Below are 17,024 nucleotides of genomic sequence, written 5' to 3'. Positions count from 1 at the left end.
AGATTGATGTTTAAAATTCATGGCTCTCAGCATTTTATTTGTTGAACCATTAAAGAAATAAAATAGAAATAGCAATGCACCTGACCTAGTTGTTCTGGAAATTTTAAACGTAGTCATATGTATAACATATAGCATCACTTAAGTTTATGTGGCTTTTCAGAATGTACCATGAACTCGATGTTTGCATAAATTAATGCCAGGGCAGTTGTATGAAGAACTAATAAATAATGAACAAGTGCTACGACAATAATAACAACAACAATATTAATTATTACCAGTGCTTTTTTTTCCCCTTAAAAATGTTTAGGGGTACATACTCTCATTTTGACTCAAGAAAATCACCATTTTATAGTTCAAATTGGGGAAAATAAATACAGTAAATGGACAAAAGTACAAAGATTCACAAAATGTTTAGAGGTATGCGCACCCCCAGGAAAAAAGCACTGATTATTACAATCCTTATTTTCACTGCGGTGTAATGATTAGGGTTTTGGACTAAGGCTTGGGAGACCAGACTTCACACCCCCACTCAACCATGAAGCTCAGTTGGTTCCTTAAGGCTAGTCACTATCTCTCAACCCAGCCTACTTCACACAGTTTTTTGTGATGGTAAAATGGAGAGAGAGAGAACCATGCATGCCACTTTGAGCTCCTTGGACAATAAGGTAGTATTTAAATGTAAGAAATAAAATAAAATGAAATTACACACACATAAACACACACACATTTTATAAAGTTGTGATGCCTTACATTTTGGCTGTATTTTCTGTGTTCTATCTTGCAGGAGATCAATGATGCAGACGTGCAGGAGCTGGTGAGGAAGTCCATCGGGAGGTTAACGATTATTCGTCAGAGCTTTCCTGTGCCACATAACATCAGCCAGCGTTGCTTTCGTGGGAATCACCGAATATCTTCATCACTGTGTGATCCTAAAGACCCTTTCTCCCAAAATATGGAGGTACTCTCAAATCTTATAAGTTTGGTGCCCAGCAAGCTCTTTTGACCATCCCATTAAAAAAAAAAGTGTTGGCTTTTTCCCTTTGCTGGTGGTGTTTGTCTACATATTAGTGATTGAGGGTTTGTGCATTTTTTTAGAGGAAGCTCTGAGCATCAACAGTATTTCTTCTGTGTTTGATATTATTTCTCAGATTTCCAAATGTGCCCCCAAGCCCCTAAAGGTTTTTTAATTGAATTTTAGGCTTGTATTCTTTTAGGCTTGTATAGGACACATACACACACACAGAGAGAGAGAAAGAGAGCACACTTGTGGTCCATGATACAAATAGACCTGCACATTCTGTTTCTGAAGATCACCACTTTTTAAATGAACTGCTCATCTCTTCATTGATTACAAAGATCTTACCTCAAGCCAGACTTTTTAAGCATAGTTCTAATGTTGGGCTTTTCCATTTGAATTTTCTCACCGTCTCGGCTTGCAGATGAGGGAATGGACTATAGCTGTCATTGAGTGAATGAATATATACTTGATCATGACCACAGGCAATCACAGAGGGGTTAAAAAAAAATCTAATCAATAAGGATCAAGTCTGAATCAACTGATTCCCCTCGTCACTTACGCCATTGTTTAAAAAATGGTCTTTTTTAGTTGTTGCTCTGTTATTAATCCTGCTTATATTTTGTTTTGCAACTGTTTTAATGCCCTGTTCTCGTGGTTATCAGACCATAAGTTATTTTGAAGAATTGCTTTTAAAAACCAGAACATAAATATCTAAAATAAATAATTAAATAATTTAAGCAGGAAAATAAAATTGAATGCTGTTGAGTCAGGTGATCTTGAAGTTATGACACCTATTGTTCCTATATATTAGGGTAGGGAACAGGATATAGCTTTACAGGCCTACTTTGACAGGAGGCTGGGGCCACCACCTGTCAATCACTTGCCTTATTTTTTTGGGATTTCAGACACACATATATGACAGCCTTGTATGTTAGGTCACCTCTACAACATGGTAACCTCTAGAAGCTATAGACTACAATCCCCATCAATCTGTCATTGACCATGCCAACTGCGACTGATAGGAATTGTAGCCCACAACTTCTAGAGAGTGTCATATGACTACCCTTGCATTGGGTACATCATTTCACCCAGAATCAGAAAACAAATAAGATAAAAATTATTAAAGATGGCAAGTTCTGCCAATAGGTACAAGCTAAGTCTGTCCCTGGGAGCTGAATATAACCAACAATACAGTATGTAATGGATAAGAACTTGTGACTGAAGGCCCCAAATTCACAGCATATTCCTGACAAGCATTTTAGCATATTTCCCATGCATATTTTTCACCAGTTTCATTGCTTGAAATCAAAGGGATTGGAAGAGCCTCCTGAAAAGCAGAGGATATTAAATCAGTTAAATGTCTCAAAAATTTGGTTAGATTTTTTTATGACTATGCCATGAAGAAAAATATGTATTAGGAAACTAATCCATGTCTGCCTGCATGTTAATCTCTTTAATCCTGTTTTTGATTATCCTCTTTGCCAGATCTGCAGGGCTAGCTTTCATTTCATCAGTGTTCAGTTCATATTTGACACAACCCCATCACATTTCTTTGCCCAACTGCTCTACGTCCCTTTTGACATTTGTTACAGAGAATATTTCTTTGGTGGCTTTCGATTGGTCATTTGCTGCACTTTCAGTCAATAGGAGTCGGGAGCTCCATGTAATCAAGATTTGAGACTGTTGGCACCAGCATAGCTGTGAGAACACAGCATGGAGTGTGTAGTTGTGTCCTCTAATTTGATGGGTTACACCAGGCCCCTTTTATCCCTATACAAGAATTGCAGGAGGGGGGAAATCTTCCTATCATTTTTCTTAAAAATGCTGGCATATATAAGCTTCTTCCTCTGAATCATGCAAAGCTTATCACAGCATTTATTTTGAAAGCTTTGAAGCTCACCATTTCCAAATGGCTTCTTCAGGGTAGGTATCTGTGCAAAACTGAGTACGGTGGTACCTTGGGTTAAGAACTTAATTCATTCCGGAGGTCCGTTCTTAACCCGAAACCGTTCTTAACCTGAGGCGTGCTTTCGCTAATGGGGCCTCCCACTGCCGCCACGCCGCCGGCACGTGACTTCTGCTCACATCCCGGGGCAAAGTTCACTATCAGGAGCGTCTACTTCCAGGTTAGCAGAGCTCATTACCTGAAGCGTTCATAAGGAGGACAGTATGTAACCTGAGGTTCCACTGTACGTAAATGTTCAATTCTTAATCTGTGATCTATCTATTGCTAACCTTTTATGAAGTCTGGACCTTCTGGCTAGCCTTGATTTCAACTTTAATAAAATTTAGGGAGAGGTGCTCTTCTCAGCCTTGCAATTCCAAATCAAGCCACATCATTGCCATATCACACCACACACAGCTAACAACCAGCAATTAAAGGTGAAACATACCACAGTGGTACCTCGGGTTACAGATACTTCAGGTTAAAGACTCCGCTAACCCAGAAATAGTACCTCAGGTTAAGAACTTTGCTTCAAGATGAGAACAGAAATTGCACGGTGATGGCAGCGGGAGGCTCCGTTAACTAAAGTGGTACCTCAGGTTAAGAACAGTTTCAGGTTAAGAACGGACCTCCAGAATGAATTAAGTTCTTAACCCGATGTAGCACTGTAGAAGGCCTGTAAATCTCACTTGAGACTCTTAATTCTCTTTTCAAATGAGCTAACCATTGATTCCCATTCTATAATTCAAATCCCCTGCCTTTTGAGGTAAAGGACTCTGACAAGATAGCAGGTATTTCTGATAAATGTTCTTCCCATGTTATTCTAGATCAGCCTTCCCCAACCTGCTGCCCTCCAGATGCTGTTGGACTATAACTCCTGTCAATCACTTAAATGTTTTACCACAATCAAGTGGTATTTACATTTCGTTGAATAAATACAACAAATAAATCCCAGACACTGTGTACAATGATCAGCAATGATGGGAGTTGCAGAGCAACATCTGGGGGAGCACCAGTATAGAGAAGACTGCCATGAACTGATACTTTCAGACCAGACATGGGAAGGTGATTGCACAGTGTAAACATTTGAGTAAAGCAATTTTACTCTGATCGTCCAGTCAGTTTTAAGAACCAGCAAGGCCATGAGGTAGACTGTCCTTATTGCTTTCCTGCTGCACACTAACCAGACAGACCCTGGGGTGAGGCATGCACCTCCTATGTGGGTTATAGCAGCAATGGAAGTCTCTCCACCAGAGGTGGATTTAGGGCAGTGCAAGTGGTGTCGTTACACCAGGTGTGCAGCTGAGGAGGGCATCTTCTGGCTTTGGGAAGGAGGTATAAGCGCTCTGATGGGGTCCTAGAGCCCTCCTTCCTCCTTCCCAAAGCTGGGCAAGTGCTTACCAGGCCTTGCGAAGGAGATTGGGGAAATCTAGAACCCTACCAGGGCCTTGCACCTCCTTCTCAAAGCACGGCTTAAAATGGTGCAATGAGGGCTGGGAGGAGGGCATGAAATGGCCTCACACAGGGCAGCATATTACCAATGTCTGCCCCTACCTCCACTTCTCATGTGCCAGAAGAACATTGCATACCCTAAGCTATCAATTTGCAGGTCCTGATTGTGATATAAACTCAGTTAAACTTGTGAGTTCATTTTAATTTCTGCTTTCCTTTGTGAACTCTTGCATGTTTGAGTATGATTTTTAAAACATCATGGTAAAGCATTTGATTTCAAGAAACCAAGTGGTCATAACTACACGGACTACAAATGTGCACTATTATTTAGGCTGCTTGGAACTGGCTCTCCATATTCCTAGTGTGCTACCTTACTGCCTGTCACCAGTCATTTTCTGTTCCACGTGGTTTTTCCAGTCCTTGCCCAGGGTGCCTCTGGCCTGCAGTCAGGCTGGAACAGTATTTTTCAAATCATAAGTAAGTACAGTAAAACTGTACCTGTACTTCATACCACATCTACTTCCTTCCATTATTTGCTGCTCTCTGTGCCATTCCCCCCTCCTCCAGATTATGCTTCGTGAGCACCCTAAGATTGACCATATACATGCTTCTCCTTCCTTCTGAATTTCCCCAAAAATCAAATATTAAAAACTTTATAGTTTTGGTTCTTAGCAAGGTCATTATTGGTCATGCCCTCATTCCCCCTCAGCAGAACACTACGACTTCTGAGAAATGTGCATTAAATCAGTGCCTTCAGTGAATTATACAGGCATTAAGAAACCTGTTTTGATTAAGTGTGAGAGCAATAAATATATGAAGCAATCTTTCAATAATCACCATATAGCGTGTTCTGGGGTTACCGTGATTAACAGAGCGTTCTTCTGAGGTCACAGGAAAAGAGTTTGGAGATGCAGAAATTAACTTGGATATGAATTATTGGTGACTGAAAATGCCATAAGTACTCACCTGAACTATTGGTAAAGGCTTAAAATATCTGTTTAATGTCTGCTGATCACTGTTCTCTAGAGTCCTATTAACAGTTGATAGATGCACTGCAAAATTGCTTCTAGATTAACAAGTTTATACATCAATACAAACTGTGATGGTGTTTCAGTATTCCTCCTATACAAAGTTAAGACACTACATTTAAAAGGAAAAGGGGGGAAAAGTCAATTTGTTTGGAAATGATGGTGATGGAAGCTGATGTCATTTATATGCCAAGCGCAGTCTTATTGCCTTTATGTGTCAATTAGAGCCTTATTGTCTTTGCTTCCTGGAAGTTTTAAACGTTTTTTCAAGCCCTGATTTAAGGGATTTATTGCCAAGCCTTCCAAAGACAGATGCCAAAGCTAATTCATAACAAAGCAGGTATTTCAATTGCTCAGGCCATATTTATGACCTTCCCAGCGACAGGTGAGAGGAGCATATGTTGAAAGAGGAAAAAATTCAAATGAATTAAATTGTCAGCTTTAAAATTAATTAAATTATTGCTTTAACTAAAGGAGTGTTAATTTTTCCATGTTTAAATAATAGTATTACAAAGTGGCCATTAAAGTGAGGGTAAAGATAGACAATTGGCAACTGAGAGGCAGCTGCATTATGGACTTGATCTTACTTGTGTGAATCCCTATCACAAAGAGCCAGTCCTCAGGCCTGTACCCTGGCAGATGAACTGGTAGAATTCATGAATTATTTTATTTACTAGTTTTAATTTTTTTAACTTACTATATTTATAGCCTACCTTTCTTCAAAGGAGCTTAAGACGCAATAGATAATTATCCCCCTCCATTTTATCCTCATTGCAACCCTGTGAGGTATTTTAAGCTGACAAATAATGACTGTCCCAAGATCAGCAAATGAGCTTCAGGGGTGAGTAAGGATTTGAACCCTGGGCTCTCTGGTCCAAGTCTAACACTCTTAAGTACTTACATAGATATGACTTAGACACCATTTGCACTACATATTTAATGTAGCATCACACTACTTTAAACAGTCATGACTTCCCTCGAAGAATCCTGGAGGCGCTAGTCGGTTAAGGGAGAACCCTATTCCCCTCACAGAGCTACAATTTGCAGAATGGTTTAATGATCAATCCCTCTTCCCATGGAACTCTGGGAATTGTGTTTTTGTGAGGGGAACAGCATTATCCTAACAACTCTCAGCATCCTTAACCAACTACAGCACCCAGGAATAAGAGAATACGAAATAAAGAGTGGTGTTGTGCCAAAATTTTCTCCCACATTTTTTTTCCTGACCACCCTCCATCATTTAATGAGAAAAGAAATTGCATTTGAAAATTATCATAGGAGAGAGAATATTTTGGTGAGATTCACATGGGTGAATCTGGCTTTTGCTGTGCTTACCTCACTTTTGAGGAGGCCCAAGAGCACTTGTGTCTGTTCTTTCATTTGTTCTCTGCAGCCTTCCCAGGTGCCCACCCTTCAATTAAAGCCCAGGGGAAGACTCTTCCAATGAGACTTTTCCAGATTAGGAAGTACAGGCAATGGAGGAGACTGCAGAATGCTGGAAAAATGTTTACTGTAAGGAAAAACACACCACTCTCAACCACCTAATAACAGCAGCTCAAAACTCAACCCCCTCAGAAATTCTAAAGTACCATGGGTATGAAGAAGAACAACAACTGAGACCTCTTTCACAAGGGAAGAACACTTAAGAGAAATCAGGAGACAGATTCTGGCACAGCATTAAACTAGAGGATTTCCAACAGTGCATTGGAACATGTTTATGCTGAAAAATGCAAGCTGAATTAACTCATATGCAGCCTCCTAGACTCAGCCAATTTCCAAGCTGTGAGGCTGCGTTTAAGCTACTGACTGCCTGAGTGGTGACAGCTGGGACAAGCCACAGATGAATTCTGCCTGCATGTGTGTGCTAGCTGCTCACAATTCATTTGTTAATAATAATAATAAATCTCTTTGACAGATTACCAACCTCTACATATATGATACTGTGCTTTTGCTGGCGAACGCTTTCCATAAGAAGCTGGAGGATCGGAAGTGGCATAGCATGGCTAGCTTGACGTGCATTAGGAAGAACTCAAAACCATGGCAAGGAGGGAGATCCATGTTGGATACCATCAAGAAGGTACTTCAGATCCTGCCCTTCTTTGCCTTAAAAAAAATTGTTTTTCCTATTTGTTGCTATCACATTTTGGTAAACTGTGTCTTCTTCCCCCTCCCACAGCTTTGTTCATACAGACATGGAAAGCTTAATTCATAACTCTTGACACATCCGCTTCTGGGCTTCTAGTGGGTTCATTTTGTTTCCTAAATTGTTGATTTATTTTAAAAAAAACCACATTCTGTTTGTTGCTCTTCCCTACATTTTGCAGCACTCTGTAATCTGAATTTGGAATATTAGTGTGTCACATCAAGGATCTGTCCAAGCCCTCCTTCTCCCTCAAGAGCTTTGATTCTTTTGTGGATTCTCAAGACCATGATTTTCACTAAGCGCTTACAGAGATTATGTGGAAACTTGATTTCCATCAAGTGCTGGCCCTTCTTGTGAATGGGTGTTCCAAGACCTATATCCTGGGGAAAGTATTTGCCTGTGGGGCGTTTAGTACTACATGAATAGCAGAAGCAGCTGGTTGTCCACATCAGCCATATGGTTGTGGACATGTTAGGCCTGCAGAGATTTTAAAGCACAGAAATGCTCGTGTTATTTTTTGAGAGGCAGGAACCAACAAGTCATTATGACATGCAAGATAACAGTGTTTTATTCCAGGTTAATCAATTTGACTTTCACTAATCCCACCTCCACCAGTAAACAAGCACTGAAATGGTGGGCGGATCACTCGCCTTTTTTCTAGACAGATACCCATCCTAATCAGAACCACTTAATAATTGTTCATACAACTGTATACAGGAGCTGCTTCAGATGCTTAGAAATGTGTTTTGAACTCTTTCTACTTTTATGGTGAAGAAACTTTCTCCTGTCACATCCATACCACACCTTTAAAGCACATGGTTTCCCCCAGAGAATCCTGGGACCTTTAGTTCACCCCCTCACAGACCTATAATTCACAGCATTCTTAGTAAACTACAGTTCCCAAGAGCCATGTGCTTTAGGTGTGCCTTAAGGATGCTGGAGCAGTGGTTGCCATTGTGGTGCCCTCCACATGTTGTTGAATTACAACTCCTGTCATCCCTGACCATTGGCCATGTTGGCAGGAGCTGACCAGGTTTTGTCCAGCAACAACTGGAGGGCACCACCCTGGCTATCCTTAGCATGGGACACCCTTAAATTGACACCAAGTCTGTGCTCTTTGGTAACACTAGGCAGGGGGAGACAGTCTGAGAGAGCTTGTCTAAGAAAGGAATGAGTTGAGAGGGAAAGTCTCAGCAGGACTCTTTTGAAGCCGGGTGTCAGAGTGGAAGGAGCCAGCAGGACTGGGAATATCCTGCTGCTTGGTAGTAAGGACAACCTCTGACTCCTCTCTGTCTGAGTCTGTGCTCACACTGTGACTCTCAGCCTCTAACTCTGTCCTGGAAGGCCCTCCTTCTTCTCACCCCCCTTGATCACTCATATTTCCTGCTTCTAGCACCTCCCAGCTCGTCCCTTCCCCCTGGTTGCTCTTCAGTGTCCCACCACCATGATCCAGGGTCTAAGACATCATCTTCTGTGTCCTCCCTGGGGTATCTTGGGCAAGCGGCACCCACCACCCTTCCTCATCCAGCCCATGCCTGACACTTGTGTGGATACATCTAAAAGCCTGGGAGTAAGAGGAGTTAGCTATTGGCTACATCAGGAATAACCATGGGGGTCAACTAACCGGCCCCCGAGCCACCCCCGAACCGAGCCACCTGCTCAGCGAGTCCCCGCGTGCTACACTAAACTGGCACAGCACGGCATGGGGACTCGCTTCTGTTGTGCCGGAAATCTCATCTCCGCAGATGCAGACGCCGGAAATTGTGGGCGCACACACTCATGTTCGCACACAATCCGGCCTACAGAGGCATCTCTGCTGGAGTGAACCGGCCCAGGCGAGGTAAACCTTGCTGACCCCTGGGCTACATTCTGTCTGTTTTAAATGCTTTCTTTCTTTCTTTCTTTCTTTCTTTCTTTCTTTCTTTCTTTCTTTCTTTCTGTCAGTGCAACATCAACCCACTTGCACGCATGATAATTTTGCACTCCAGAGTTTATGAAATCCTTTGCCCTGTCAGCCTGGCTAACATTTCCAGTTTGTCTCCTGCTATGTTCTGCCATTTTAAAAGAGGATAATTAATAAAACAAACAAACAAACAAACTCCTCCTTTCACCTTGCAGCAGTCACTCAGAGTAATGATTAATTTGTCTGAGGCAATTCTCCCTTGCCACGCAAAGAGAAATAGCTAGCCAGATACAATGTGAAAGCAGCACCAAATAAGGGCCAGACAAAATGAAAACAACAACACCTTTTTGTATCTGAAGGATGTAGTGAAATCTCTTCAGAACAATTCAAAAGGTATGGAGATTTCAGAACTTACAGATTTACAGTGTTTTCATTTCCCTTCAGACATATTTAAAATGTGTGTTGTTTTTTTAAGGGCAGGATCTAGAAACCAGCCACAGAATCACAATTTTATAATATGGGATTACAAGTATGAGCTGCAGTATATACCTGACAAAACTACAGAGATATTATTTGACTCATCTCAGACTTGCACTTGATTGTTCTCACAGTATGAAACTTTTTCTATGGTTGACACCAGGCACCCCCAACCTGCGGCCCTCCAGATGTTTTGGCCTACAACTCCCATGATCCCTAGCTAACAGGACCAGTGGTCAGGGGTGATGGGAATCGTAGTCCAAAACATCTGGAGGGCTGAAGGTTGGGGGTGCCTGGTCTACACTGACAATTAAAAAAACACATATAATTATAAATACCATGAGAAGTCAACAATGCATATAGTTATTTCATACTCCTTTCCCTTGATCATATTATGATTTGTGGGCTGATTCTCATTGGGTAGTAGCAGGTAGAGCCTACCTGTCCTCAGTTGGCAAATTTTGAGGTGCCGTTACAACTACAAAGCGTCAATTATTTTGTCTATAATTATGTTTTATCTTTGTTTAATATTACATTTATATCCCACCTTCCCTTCAAGAAGCTCAAAGGGGTGTACATTCCCCCCCATCTCTGTTTTACCATCACAACAATTCCTGTGAGGTCGGTCAGGCTTGAGAGACTGAGTGGCCCAAGGTCACCAAGTGAGCTTCCTGACTAAGTGGGGAGTTGAATCCTGTTTCTCCCTCCAACCCCCTTGCTGCACTGACTGTCCTTTAACAAACCTGAGGTTTCTATTTGGATTGTCTGTCCCAAACACCAAAATGCCTTAGGATATCTATGATGGTAGCCCCTAAGCAAGTGCATTTGGAAGAGCAGGCTCTTGTTGCTTTTGTTCTTTGTGGATTTCAATATGAACTGACCTGCTTTGCGTCTCTTAGTGTAATCTGTACATAGCTTTCTTTTGGACTTCACACGTCTCTGAATTTTGCAATGTACTTGGCTCAAACAAAAACTATTAAAATGTATTTAAAATATGCATATTTTTAGATAAATGTTTTTGAAGTGTGTCTTTTGAGAGAAGTACATTTAGAAATGCATTCAAATATATGCATTCAAATACACACACATCTTAAAAAGCAGAGACATCACCTTGCCAACAAAGGTCCGTATAATTAAAGCTATGGTTTTCCCAGAAGTGATGTATGGAAGTGGGAGCTGGACCATAAAGAAGGCTGATTGCCAAAGAATTGATGCTTTTGAATTATGGTGCTGGAGGAGACTCTTGAGAGTCCCATGGACTGCAAGAAGATCAAACCTATCCATTCTTAAGGAAATCAGCCCTGAGTGCTCACTGAAAGGACAGATTGTGAAGCTGAGGCTCCAAGACTTTGGCCACCTCATGAGAAGAGAAGACTCCCTGGAAAAGACCCTGATGTTGGGAAAGATTGAGGGCACAAGGAGAAGGGGACGACAGAGGACGAGCTGGTTGGACAGTGTTTTCAAAGCTACCAGCATGAGTTTGACCAAACTGCGGGAGGCAGTGGAAGACAGGAGTGCCTGGCGTGCTCTGGTCCATGGGGTCACGAAGAGTCAGACACGACTAAACGACTAAACAACAACAACACAAACACACACACTTATTTAAATGTAGGTTTTCATGCAGATTTTTTAAAATTAAATTAATGTGAAGAGGGGATAGAACAGACTTATGAATGAATGAACGTGAGTGACATGGACCAGAAATGGACTGATCTATCTCTACTTTGAACCAGAACACTTCAATTACCACCTTCTTCCCCATGCCCCAGGATGCCTATTCTTTATAAAGAGAATCTCTTATTCCTCTCCTAAGACAAATTTCCCCACTTGCCTTTCCACAGGAAAAAGTGCTCAGGTGATGAACAGTTTTGAAGTTCTGGAAGGCTAACTAGGTCTCACCACACAAATATTAAAAGCACAGATGCTTTCCCCACCCTTAATATCTGGCAAGGCTCTCCCATTCTTTGGCTCCTCCAGTCACTCTTGGCAGACCATCTGTCTATTGAAGGATTTCAGACTTCTTTTAAGCCATTGTATTCGCTAATCCCAGAGAAGCAAAATAATAGCCACACACTTTTATACTTCTCTTTTTCTGTGCCCAGAATGCAGGTTACATCAAGCAGAATTCAATTAGGATGAGAAATAAATTGATTTTTTCATAAGGGCAGCATAATCCAAATAATTCCCCCAACTGACAATATTAGATATGAAATTTGCAGAATATTATATATTGTTCTAATGTGTGTGTGAATCACTTCAAAGAGCCGGGGTGTGGGGGAGAGCGATCTACCTGGAGGGATTTTGCTTCTGAAATAAGCTTCAGCAAAATTGTGCTTGATAGATAAAAGTGGCTCTTAAGGTTAGCTCTCCAAGTGTATAAAACTCCAGGTGGCAGCAGTAACGATTCACACATGTTCTTGGCTAGATTCTGGGCTGAGCTTTGGTTTTGGCTCCTTAGTGGGAATAATCAATTTCTAATTTCTTTTCTGGTTTCAGACTATTACCTCTGGGCTTTTGGTTTTTAATGCTTCTCCTTCAATTTTTAGCTTGTGGAAACCCACAGAGTCTGAACCGCATAAACAATAGCAATTGGGCTTTCTAGAGGTTCAGACATAGCTCTTGTTAATGGTGCTGTGGCTAATTTTCCCTCGGCATTTGACAGATAAAGAGTTTACAGTTTAGACATGACCTTTTTGCCTCTTTGTAAAGCACAGCACATAATGTGTGACTCCAGCTGCTAAATCTTTGTTGTGGTTCTGTGTCCTGCCCCCCTCCCCTCTCCATCTTCCAGAGCATCAATCGGGCTACTCAAAATGTGGCTCTTTGCTTGCAAATAAAGAGGTCATCCATTTTCAGTATTAATATAATATTGCTGCTTGGTTAAAGGAAGCTACAATTTTCCAAGCAGTTAACTTGTATTAGAGAGTAAGGTGTGATCCAGAATCATTAAAATAGATGGAAGATTGCCACCAACTTGCAGTGCGCTGTGTGGACCGTACACTGGGATACTGAGATACTTCATTGACCACATTGCCACATTATCCCTTCTAATTAGCTGATTATGATTCAGTAATTGCAGCTCTACAATTTGATTTATGCAATATAAGGAATCATTGATTTTGATGACCACATTTGGGGTTCTTGGTTTCAATGGGTTTTGTAATCTGTAAGCCTTGGCTTCTTCATACAGTCAGAGGTACTGAAGCTCGTTGTTTTGAATACTGCCAAACTCAGTCCTGGGGTATGGTTGCCACCCATCCCTGTAATAATGTGATCGTCCTTTTTTTGAAGAAAAGTGCACCATGTCCTGTTTGGACTTTAAATGGGATGCTTTTTTTTCACATATTCACGTATATATGCTTTTCTCCTCCCTTGCATGTGAGAAATTATTGGAAACATTTTCTATCACTGCAAGCTATTACAAATTCCCATTGTGTGGCTCTGTTCTCCCATAAATAAAGCTGCTTGTGGAAATGGCCAATGCAAATTACATCGTCTTTAAATTCGATATGAGCCCAGCAAAATTAGCAAAAGTAATGTTGGTCACAATTTGAGCCCAAAATAAACACATGCGAATCCAAATATTGTCAGGAACCATAATAAATGCTACAGCATTCTTTTTATATATAAAATTGGAATCCATCAAGATATTTCTTCCTTTTGGGGGCAAAACAACTCTTTCCATTACTCAAACCTCTGACAATTTCCCCATTAGTCAGTAAAGACACTTCAAGAATACGCGAACACGCTGGTAATATGAAATAATGGCAGTGCTAGAAAAATATCAATTTCCATTTGTAATCTATGTAAATTATTAAAGTAAGGCTGATAGCAACAATACAAGCTAAAGAAAAATGATGCTGCAGTATTGCATTGGGCTGTGTCCCCCACCCCCCCAGGCCTTCCCAGTCACATTTGTTTAGGTTACTGACAAAAAGCAAGTTTTCATGTGCCCTGTGGAAAGGGGAATCGCAGAGGCTGTATTCCTAGTGCCTCATGCATCATCCATGGCTCTGACGGCTACATTCTGATTTCAGACTCCTTATTGTCAGTGATGGAGAGTGATGATTTATGAAGCAGAAAAGCCAAGACTTGATTTTTCTGCTAGCCGATTAGGCTTTGTCTAAGAAAAATTGTGTTTTGGGTTGTAGATGCAGCAAATTTGATATGGAAGACACCGATAGAGAATAAATACACAATGCAGTCATTTTGTTTTCGCAGTTTCTATCTTGAGCATGTCTACTTTTCTAAGAGATGGTGAGAGGTTTGGGGAAGGTTAGGGAGAAAATGAGCTGAGGAAACAAAAATTCTAACCTTGTGTTTCTGTTCAGTGTCTTATCGAAGTCTGTACTGTGCGATCCTTTCTATACTGTGCTGAAGACATTTAAAGATTTGACAGATCTGATTGATTCAAATGTGTGTATTACAAACCTCTGGAAACCATCTCTCTTCAAAACGCAGAAGTGACTGCAAGTTTAGATCCACTGGCATGTCTAAGCTCCCTACATGTGGAGAGCTAGTGCATCAGGGAGAAGGGCTCTAGCCTAGTCTTGTCTGTGATGTACTAGTTTTCTATATGTGTGGGGAAGCATTCAAGCATGTGGTTCCCCCATCAGTATTCTCAAGTGATACAGTCAGTTAAAGCTTCAACAGTTGGCTCTGCCATGTTTGATATAACAGAATGAGTCCTGGGAGGTCTGCATGGACAGGTTTAAGCCTAGGGTTCGGAGTGGAATGGGTTCGACTGAATTCAGGTTTCAAAGTGGTCTTGCCTGAGCCACACTGATCAAGCCCAGGTACAGATTGGAATGCAAGTCTACCTTGGGATCCACAGTCCAAGATTCCACGAAGATGTGGTTTGATGGCACTGCCTTTCTTTTCCTTTCTAGTTTTTAATGAAGACAGGCCCAGCTGCCTGGAGGAATGGCTAATTTGAAGGCATTGTTTTGAAGTGACCAAGCTACTGTTTGCATTACTGGTTCTGTTGGCATTAGCAATGAGAAGAAAGATCTATCAGAAAATGTCACGCCCTAATTCTGCCAAATCTGACTTTCCACTTAGAAACATTTGCATTGCCCAGAGTAAAGATTGTGAAGCTGTGCCCCAAACCATGCTTACCTGGGAATAAACCCCACTGAATTCAATAGGAATGACTTCTGAGCAGATATGGTTAGGATTTGCAAAGTGCTTTGCCTTCTAGCAACCTTGGCCTTTGTAAAACCTGGCATAATCTGAGCTGCTACTTTTACAAATGAATTAATAGTAGGTTTTAATTTTGCTAAATATGACTAATAATATCTTACTCCAATTCTGAGCGTTAAAAAGTTCATGCATACATAAAGGGAGGAGCAACAATATTGTGAACCGGGTGGCTAAATTTTGCCATTTTAAACTTTTTCACATTTGCAATCACTGCAAACCTCTGCAGAAATTAATACATGGCTATGTCTGAATGTTATGCTCATCCTTTTTTGTGCACCCAGGGAGGAGTGAACGGCTTAACAGGAGAACTGGAATTTGCAGAAAATGGTGGGAATCCTAATGTCCTTTTTGAAATATTGGGTACCAACTATGGAGAAGAACTTAGCAGAGGCATCCGCAAGGTGAGAATAGATTTCCTAATTCTTACTTGTCTGTGTGGTTTCTTTTTGTGTTGAAAAAGTTAAATATTCCTTAAAGAAGAAGAATGCCTAACCTACTATTAATTCAATTTAGCACTAAGGAGATCGTTCTGTCAACACGTCTCCTTTCCAGAAAGAATGATTCCCACCCGGTTCTGGAGGGTTCTCTTAACCCATTCAAGCAGATTTGTTGAGGGCACCGGGGCAGGGGGAGGAAAAGAAGGGGAGAAGACCCACTGCATTAGTGGGACTCATTGCACTGACTTCTGCTAGTGCAAAAACTTAGTTGAATCCAGCCCCCCCACCCTCCTGCCATGTAAGTGATAATGCAGGTGATATTGTGTACAAGTGTACAAGTGATATTGTACGGATGGAGATATAGATATATATTACTTTCTGATTTTCAAATAGCATTTTGGAGTTATTTGACTAAAGCTGGGGTGAGGAACCTGTGGCTGTTTAGATGCAATTCTCACCATCCCTGACCATTGGCCATGCTGTCTGGGACGGGTGGGTTGTAATCCCAGAATATCTGGGGGGATGGGGCTACAACAGGGTCTGATTTGATGCTAGGCACTTAGCTTCACTGAAAGCAAAATGTTGTGGTGAATTCAAAGGTGCCCACTTAAGCAAAACATCCAAGGGATTCCAAGGGAATCAAAAAGGGTATTAATAAGCTTACCAAAATGTCTCAGGGCATTTCCACACATTCCTAGGTCAGCTTCACCTGTGCATTAAGGTTGCTGTTCTATAACAGCATTTTCAGTCTAGTCGGTTCTGCATTGAAATACATGCAGCAATATCTTGGTGGTTTGCTAGTGATGAGATGCTTATATTTTTAGAAGTTCAGAATCACAAAAAAATCCTCTCAAAATTATGTACAGTGGTACCTCGGGTTACAGACACTTCAGGTTACAGACTCCTCTAACCCAGAAATAGTACCTCAGGTTAAGAACTTTGCTTCAAGATGAGGACAGAAATCGTGTGATGGCAGCAGCGGGAGGCCCCATTAGCTAAAGTGGTACCTCAGGTTAAGAACAGTTTCAGGTTAAGAACGGACCTCCAGAACAAATTAAGTTTTTAACCTGAGTTAACCTGAGTATTCTAGTATGACAGCCTCCCATTTTCTTATGAATAAATGATAGCATTTCTAGAAATGACTCTAATAGAATGGACGTTAGAGGAATGATTTAACAGGAGCCTGAAATTTAGGCTTACCCCTGCCCAAAGACACACATTGCTTCAGTCTTGAAAGGAACAACTTAGCTTTACATTTTCCCCCAAGTTTTTCTATTATACTACAAAGGACAAACCGAATGTACCTTAAGGTTAGTTAAGATGGTATGAAAGATTATAGAGGGGAAACTCCTGTTGAGATGATATTAGTGTTTTCATCTTTAGCAGCTATTTTTCCAGAGTGATCTGAGGTAGTGCAGA

At 41.1% G+C, this 17,024-nt stretch overlaps 1 protein-coding gene across 7 annotated transcripts in view; it reads left to right on the top strand.

The window, feature by feature from the left end:
- The window catches only part of GRID2 (glutamate ionotropic receptor delta type subunit 2), an 802,847-nt gene that overhangs the window by 516,460 nt on the left and 269,363 nt on the right, over positions 1-17,024 (top strand). For all 7 annotated transcript variants that reach the window (XR_014538421.1, XR_014538422.1, XR_014538423.1 and 4 more), the window contains exons 6-8: positions 785-958; positions 7,359-7,520; positions 15,450-15,569. Coding sequence is in view for 4 of the 7 variants with exons in the window: in XM_083571111.1 (XP_083427237.1) it covers positions 785-958; positions 7,359-7,520; positions 15,450-15,569 (456 nt within the window). In the remaining 3 variants the exon portion in view is untranslated. The remainder of the gene's footprint in view (positions 1-784; positions 959-7,358; positions 7,521-15,449; positions 15,570-17,024) is intronic.

This window comes from Podarcis filfolensis (genome assembly GCF_964270895.1).
Source record: "Podarcis filfolensis genome assembly, chromosome: 9".
In the NCBI taxonomy this organism is placed as follows: Eukaryota; Metazoa; Chordata; class Lepidosauria; order Squamata; family Lacertidae; genus Podarcis; species Podarcis filfolensis.
This window is presented reverse-complemented; position numbering and strand designations above follow the sequence as displayed.